Here is an 8487-nt window from a genome sequence, read left to right on the forward strand (position 1 = left end):
TTTTTTAGAGTCTATGGGAGTAGCTGAAGTATAATTTTTAACGTGAGTCTGTCTGGCCTAGGGTCCGGGCCGAGATCCTTACAAGGGCAGGTCAGCTCAAGGTGCCATGCTCAATCTTAGTTGCAGGTGGGTGTAGCCCCCCATCCCATGCAGGAGTCGAACCGGAAACCTTGTCTTTAGGGGCATATGCTCTAACCAACTGAACCATTTTGCCACCCATTGGCAGCTCAGCGGCAGCTCAGCTCAGCTCAGCGCAGCTCACTGGCTCATGTAAGAATCGAACCAGTGACCCTGTTGCTCAGAGCTTGTGCTGTTAACCAACTGAGCCCCTCAGCCGGCCCCTAGTAAAGTCTTTTCAATGTCATAGTTGTCTACAGACATTGACATAAAAATGCTGAATGAAAAAACTGAGAACTTAAAAAATAAGAACTTAAACATCTCACATCTTGAGGTTTCTTGCCTAATGTAACCAAAATTCTAGTTGGTTCCACTATTTTCTTGCCTTGCTCATAAGGTATCACTCGATGAACTTACATCTTGAAAGCCCGGGGTGCTAATGGAAACTAGATTCAAAGAGCTGCAATATTCACTGGAGAAAGAAATCCAAAGAAAGGAAACAAATAGTGGAATCAAGAGATTATCAGCCTGCTTCCCTACACTTAACCAAAACCAACAAACAAAAAACAAAACCCATATTCAGAAAGTTGAACATAACCACAAACGTGGGTCTAGACACCCCCAGTTGAGACAGGACCCCGGGGGGTGGGAGTCATTCCCTCATGAAAGAGGTGGGGGACACCAGAGCAGCCCCAGGAATGGAGGCTGGAAGTTCCACACACAGCTCCCCCCGACCCCCCCACATCCTGTAAGCATGGAAGCACTCGCTCCACCAGGCTTCCATTCTCAGTGAGGAAACTCAAAGCCCAATTCAAGTTAAGGTTCTGATCCAAATGAACTCTCAAATTCACGAACCCTAACCCAGGACACAGACCACCTGACTGTCACACTTTCCCAATGAGCACGAATTACACTCTAAATGCAAACTGTTTAGGTCTAAGGAATAATAACCACAATTTCAGAAAAAGCCCCCCATACACACACCTGTATTGCACCCCCATTTCCAGGGTTGTAGTGTTTCTCTTAACATATTTCAACAATTCTGCTGTGCAAGGTGAAGCCACAGCACTGCATTTTAAAGCACCCAAAATAAAATAAACCTCAGAAACTTCCTACACATGCCCAGGAAGAAGGAGTAAAATAAGAAGTCTCTAAAAACGGAAGGTGATACTGGAATATTTTATCTTTTCAGAATTCACTTCTTTAGTACCTCTTTGAAACTATTTGTATTGTTTTTCAAGCTCTATTGGTTAAATACATTTTATACCTACTGAAAAAAATGACAAGTAAGTAAATACACAAACCAGTAATCCCTTGGCTTGCGGGCATAATTCGTTCTGGAAACAAACTACTCATATTGCAAGACATCGCTCTTTTACCACGTTAAAATGTATTAGAAATGTTAGCTCATCTTGCGGAACACTCGCAAACCACTTTACTCACAAACCACGTTACTCGCAATCCAAGGTTTTAAATGTTTTCAAGCAACATACCAATAGAGGGGTAAAGCTAACAGGAGAGGACACCCAGGAAAGTTTCCAAACAACCTTCACCCAAAGGCCTCCCCATAGGATGTCTGTGCCCAGGGAAGGTCCTGCGGGGAGAGGAACAGGGATTTCACAGAGCTGTCTTCCAGGTGGTTATTGTCCGCTTTCCTCTCATGTAAAATATCCCAGACAACTATATATCTTTAATTTATAGTTAGCCTCTGCATGGCTCTAGGAAAAAAAAACAAGCAATTAAAATATCGGTGTGTTTGAAATGCATCCCTGAGGACAAACAGTTGATAATGATGCTGTGACTCAGAAAAGGGAAGCTGGCTTAGGGAATGAAGGATCTGGAAATTTAGGGACTTGTTGCCAGTCCCAGGAACAGCCAGGCTGCAGCGACCCGGTCGTGGACCTGAGACCCAGCTCCCTAAACACTGGAAAATTCTGGGGGAAACGGGGACCCACTGGGGAAGCAGAAGGAGCTGGGGACCCCACAGACCACATCTGCTCCCACGCAGGAAACCCGAAACCCCAGTCACCACTGTCTGCGATGACCCTCCATGTGGTCACCGCACCACCTGGGGAGGCGCGGGATTGCAAGTACACAGCTGCCCACAGAGGCTCCCGGGCCGGAGCCAAGTCCCCGGTGCAGTGACGAGACAGGACGACCGGGGTCCCAGCTCCATGCCCAGGTCCCACGCTGCCAGCTGGAAGGGAGTAGAAACGTGCAGCGCAGGGCCTCCGGGGGACTCGGGTCCTCAGACTTCAGATTTGACTGAAGACTCCGGACTTGATCGCAAGGAGGCCACGATCCGTTCCAGCCGGTTCCAATCAGCCCTTCGTCCCCATCTCCACAACCCGGGACAGCACACTCACCATTTCTAGGTTTCCTGGGTCTCCCTGACCCTTCCTACGACTCCCACAACCAGGGCTGTCACAATCCAGACCGGAGTTGGGACGCGCACGCCAGTGTCGTGTCCCACTGCGTCGCCCCACCCACCTGGCCCGTCTCCACCTCTGATTGGACAGAAATCCATGCACACCCCCTTCCTCCCTGATTGACACTGGGAGGGAGAAGGAGGGGCTCAGTTAAACCAGCTTCTTTGGCCTCTGGAGGATCCAGTCTCTCCCTGGCACGTTTGAATCTAAACAAGACCTTTCCTCTCCTGGGGCTTACTCCACTGTATTCACCCAGCTCTTTGGGAACACCTGGGCACAGGTGTGCACAGCGAAGTCCTGATTGAGTTTCCAAGTGAAGCAAGTATTGTAAATACGGACAACAGGGTAGCCCAGGCCAGGCCTCATGAGAGCACAATGGTCTTATGCGCTCTACAGGTCAAGCAAGGGCTTGGTGCAAGGCTGTCAGGCCACACATGAAACTGTTACCCTTGTTCAGAAATAGGCACACTTAATGTGACCTCAGCATCTGTCACAACGAATCCAAACCTCACAGACACAATAGAATGTATTTTCTGATAAGCAGAAGCATTTAAAAACAAAAAAGAGCTCTCAACGTATACTAAAATAAACTGGCAATCTGAGCAGGTGCTTTAAAATATTTTTTGTTTCTCCTGCATGAAAGCTAACAAGATGTTTCAAAACATTTAATAACTCTATGATAAAAACTTTTAAGAAAAATTAAATCTGGGTTGGCCAAATTGCAGGTTGGTTAAGAGTTGGCTTGGGATGCCAGCTCTGAGCAGCAGAGCCCTGGTTCGGATCCCACATGAGGGCCAGTGACACTGCCCTCTATAGCTAAGATGGTGAACAACAGCTCGACCTGGAGCTGGGCTGCAGTGAGTCGCCAGCGATGGCGTAGGCTGCAGCCCCTAGTGCAGTGGGCTGCCATAAGCTGTCCTGTGTGGCCAGCAGCCAGCCAGCAGCTGGTGTGAGCTGCCAAGATCCATCGTGAGCCGCCATCCAGAGGCTAGCGAGTGATCTGCCTCACCCGTGAAGAGTACAATGATAATACCAACACCGGCCAGTGAAGCGGCGTCCTCCACAACTAGACTGAAGAACAAAAGGACAGCAACTTGTCTGTTCTCCTTCCCCTTATTCTCCAGCACTGTTCCCCACCTCCAATTCTCCAAAAAAATCTTAAAAAAAAAAAATTAAATCTGACAGGATTTGTAAGCATCCTTAGTAATTTCCAGGACCTTCCTAATCAGAAATAACCGCCTGAGACTAAACAAACCAAGTGAAAAAAAAGGGGATGGGGGAATGAGAAAGCTTTTTACAAGCACAAGTGTATGGGAAGAATCCCTTGCCTAGGCAGCCAGCCCCTGCCCCCGACAGTCTCTTAAAAAGTGTATGTAAAGGACAAATACAAATATTAAGTGTCTTCTCTAACAAGTAAAAGCCTTAGCCATCTGAATGATAAACTTAAATTATTCTAACTGTTGTGAATTAATGGCCTTATTATACCTGTCTCATGATAAAAATAAAACAGAAAAAAACTATCAGGTCTCTGGATATGTCTGTGTATATATATATGTATGTATGTCTACCTCCAGATGATTAATAAAATTGTTTTTAAAGTGCTCTCTTAATTGGCTTACAGGAATCAAATACTTGTGTAAATTAAGAAATATAACAGAAACTACCCCAAATGCTGTTTAATATCATGTGATCTGAGAAAATATTTAATATCAAAACCAACTTGTTAGGTTTAATTAAAACAGTCTCTGGAGTTATCACATTTAATATATTTTTATTTTATCTGGGTTTACATAAGAAAATGTTCATGTTATCTCTGTTGCATAGTTTGTCAATAGGAAAAGAGCTTGAGATAATAACTGACCTTGTCTAATGTCCCACAAAATTTTCACATGTAATCTGAATATAATTACTAAAAATAAATAAATGAAATAGACATAAATAGAATAAAAGGTTTTACAGTGAAAGTTTACAACAACAATTTTTTTATGGTAGGTATACCTAAAAGTAGTTTCCCAAAACCTTTTGGTAACTTGAAACCTTAGAGTTTACCAAGTTAAAAGATGAAAAGTATTGAATAGCCAGATCATTTCCAAATAAGATGAAATTCTAACACATTAATTACTAAATAAATTTAAGTTTACCTACTTTTGTTTCCATAATACATAATAACTAAAGATATTTGGGTCTGTTAAAAAATGTCTTAGGCTATATTGAGGAAGCACATATTTCTATAAATTATACACTAATTTTCCAGTACCCTATCCTGCAGAAATGGAGATCTGCAAAATGCCTGAGAAAGAATTAAAAATAATTGTTCTAAGGAAGCTCAGAACACAGTCAACTCAACGAAATCAAGGAAATAATACACTGGGGCGGGCCGAGTGGCTCAGTTGGTTAAGAGCTTGCTCAAGAGTGCGAGCTCTGAGCAACAACAGGGTTGCTGATTCCATTCCGAGCCTGAGCTGCCAACAGGTGGCAGGAAGGCTCAGCTAAAAAAAAGAAAGAAAATAATACACTGACAAAAGGAGAAGTTCAACAGATAGACAGATTTCATAAAGAACCAAACAGAATTCATGTCTTGAAGAATACAACGAATGAAATGAGAAATGTTATAGCGTTTCAACAGCTAACTGAATGAATCAGATGAAAGAAATCTGCAAACTTGGAAAACTGATCATTTGAAATGATCCAGATGCAAGATAAAGAAAATGAAGAAAGCTGACATGACTTAGGGTACACTAGTAAAGAAATAATATACACATTATGGAAATTCCAGAGGAGGCAGTTGGGTAAAAAGCTAATGTAAAGAAATAATAGCTGGAAAGTTCCCAAGTCTTGGAAGAGATATAGACATCCAGGTACATGAACTCAAATATCCCTAAACAGGTTGAACTGAAAGAAGACTTTACTAGCATGCATTGTAATCAAATTATCAAACAACAGAGACAAAGAATTTTGAAAGTAGCAAGAGAAAGTGACACATCACATACAAGGGGACCTCCATTTCTACATTTCTCAGCTGAAACCTGTCAGAGTGGCATGATATACAGAGTGTTGAAAGAAAGAAACTGCCAACCAAGAATGCTTTATACAACAAAGCTGTCACTTGGCGATTAATAACAGAAAGACTTCCACAAACAAACCAAAGCTCAGGGAGTTCATCACCACTACACCTGCCTTGCAAGAAACGCTATGGCGATTTCGTCAAGCTGAAATGAAAGGATGGTAATTAGTAACATGAAAATTTATGAAAGTACAAAACTGTTCAAAGAAACAAAGAATTCGTCTATTCCTTTGTGCCTGGTGAATACTTGCACAACCCGCCAGCAACCAAGACAGTGTCTGTTTGAAATGCACCCTGGAGGACTAATAGTTAATTATAATGCTTGAATGGGTGAGGAGAGTTGGCGTTTGGGAATTTGGGAAGGGATCTGGAAATTTAGGCATGTATTGCCAGTCCTAGGAAGATGGGGAGGGGGTCAAGGTTGTGGATTTGAAATCCTACTTCACAAAACTTTGGAAAAACTCAGAAGAAAATGGGCACCCGCTGGGAAAATCAGAGAGATGGGGACCACACAGACCACAGCTCTTCCGATGCATGAACCCGGTAGTACGAGTCACGACTGTCCCCTGATTTCCCTCCCTGTGGTCACTGTGCATTCTGGGGAGACACAGAACTACACAGAGAGGCTCCTCGGCTGGAACCAGTGAGGCCGCGTGCAGTGACCAGAAAGGACGCTCGGGGTCCTGGTTACTGACCCAGCCCCACAAGATGTCAGCAGAAGGGACCGAGGTCGGAGCGCAGCACCAGGGGGACTCAGGTCCTCAGACTCCAGATTTGATCCCGGGTAGGCCGGATCGAACCTTGGCCGGTTCCAACCAGGCCCTCATTCCCGTCCTGGGACACAGGCCCCCGCACACTCACCATTTCCCAGCTTCTGGGGCACCCCGGCGAAGTTCCTTCGGTCCCCGCAGCCTGTGCAGGTTAGAATTAGATTGGGGATACAGCAGAGACACCTGGTCCGTTAACCGCAGGTGAGACGCAATCTGGAACTTCCTCGATGTTCTATGAGCCTCGCACCACGCACCTCCCCAATGCGCCCAATTGGACAGTTCGCAAGGACCTGCCTCCCTGTTGCTGAGTAACAATCAGGGAACGAGTTCAAACGGTTTAACAGAACCAGCCGCCGCCTGTGGGCGCGACCTGATCCCTTCAAGGGCTTTTGCTCAGAACAAAATGTATTCTTGCTCCTAGAGGGGCCCTGGCGTCTTCTTCTTGCTCCTTTCTGAACGCGGTGACACTGGTGTACGAAGGAGATTGGAGTCAATTTCCAGATGGAGCGATGACCTTCTGCAGAGCAAGAGGGACGCCCAAGCCAGCCGGACTGGGACCCAGAGTATCTGAGGTCCTCCCCAGGTCGGGGGTTGGCACAGGCTGTGAAGCCACTCAGGGTATTGTGACGTTGTTTACAAACCCATTTAAAACTGACCTCATCATGTGTAATAAAGAGTTTGGTTCCATTTTGATCCTTGTTGACAGCGTTGAGCCTTCCACCCATCCCTTCTCCACCTCCCAAAATGTGGTGCTTCAGCTAAAGAATCCCATGACCTCCTAAGTACTGGATTCTGCAGAGAAATTTGAATCCCACAGAGCCACCCGGGCGCAGGGACTCTTCGACCCAATCAGTAAGCTGTAAGATGTGTTCAACAAAACTCATGGGTGTACATTTTACACTAGAAGGAAATTTCTTTTAGTTTTTGACTGTGCCCTTAGAGATTTTGAAATGTAAATGGCTATGCTACTCCCAAAGCAACTGCAGTCCTATTTTCACCAAGATAAGAAAAAAATAATAAGATTTTGAAAATGTGGGATGTAATTAAAAAGTCAATATACTAACACATTAGTTCCAAACTCCTAGTACATTTATTTTTTAAAATTTGAATAGCTTTATCGAGATACAATACACATACCATACGATGAACCCCTTTAATGGGTACAATTCATTAGTTTTCAGTATATTGACACATGTGCTGTCATCACCACAATTTTTGAAATTTTCATTGTCTCAAAAGAAACCCCTGTACCCTTTAGCTATTACTTCCTCCATCTTTCCATCTTCCACCTCCAAGCCACAGTCCTAGGCAACCTCTAATCTTGCTGTGTCTATAGATTTCCCTATTCTGGATTTATATATGAATGGAATTATATGATATGTTTGTTGTCTTTGAATTGACTTCAGGCACTTAGCATAATTTTTTTCAAGGAACATCCATGCAGTAGCATGTATGGCTACTTCATTTCTTTTTACAGCCAAATAATATTGCATTGTATGGATAAAATACATTGCGTTTATTCATCTGTTGCAGATATTTGGTTTGTTTCCACTTTTTGGCTATTCTAACTAACGTTGCACTAAACCTTCAGGTACAAGATTTTGATTGGACATATATTTTCATTTCTTTGAGTATATACCTAAGAGTGAATTCCTAGGTCCTATTGTAATTCTAGGTTTAATTGTTGAGGAATGCCAGACTGTTTTCCTAAGTGACTGAACCACCATTTTATATTCCCACCAGCTGTGGATGATTTCTCCATATCCTCCTCAAAACTAGTTGTTATCTCGCTTTTTCATTCCAGCCACCCTGGTGGTTGTGACATGGTATCTCTCTGAGGTTTCAATTTGGATTTCCTCGATGACTAGTGACTTCTAGCATCTTTTCATGTGATCTTCCCCATTTGTACATCTCCCTTGGAAAAAATATGTTTATTCACACCCTTTGACATTTTAAAATTGGTTTGACTTTCTTATTATTTAGTTGAAAGACTTCTTTATGTTTTTTTTGTTTTGTTTTGTTTTGTTTTAAATATTTTTATTGGGGAATTGGGGGGATGGGAACAGCGCTGGGGACTTGGGGGGATGGGAACAGACAAGTTGCTGTC

The 8487-nt window shown here is 43.6% G+C and overlaps 2 protein-coding genes across 2 annotated transcripts in view; both read right to left on the reverse strand.

Moving 5' to 3' along the window:
• Positions 1-2558, reverse strand: part of LOC109391673 (zinc finger protein 14-like) — a 77357-nt gene extending 74799 nt beyond the window's left edge. The window contains exon 1 of the mRNA XM_019659436.1: positions 2484-2558. The gene's annotated coding sequence lies outside the window, so the exon portion shown is untranslated. The remainder of the gene's footprint in view (positions 1-2483) is intronic.
• Positions 1-2564, reverse strand: part of LOC109391672 (zinc finger protein 709-like) — a 15508-nt gene extending 12944 nt beyond the window's left edge. Inside the window, 1 exon segment of the mRNA XM_019659433.1 lies at positions 2484-2564. Within this exon segment, the coding sequence (XP_019514978.1) occupies positions 2484-2486 (3 nt within the window). The 5' untranslated portion in view covers positions 2487-2564.
• Positions 2565-8487: the final 5923 nt, after the last annotated feature.

This window comes from Hipposideros armiger, unplaced genomic scaffold, assembly GCF_001890085.2.
Source record: "Hipposideros armiger isolate ML-2016 unplaced genomic scaffold, ASM189008v1 scaffold_298, whole genome shotgun sequence".
In the NCBI taxonomy this organism is placed as follows: Eukaryota; Metazoa; Chordata; class Mammalia; order Chiroptera; family Hipposideridae; genus Hipposideros; species Hipposideros armiger.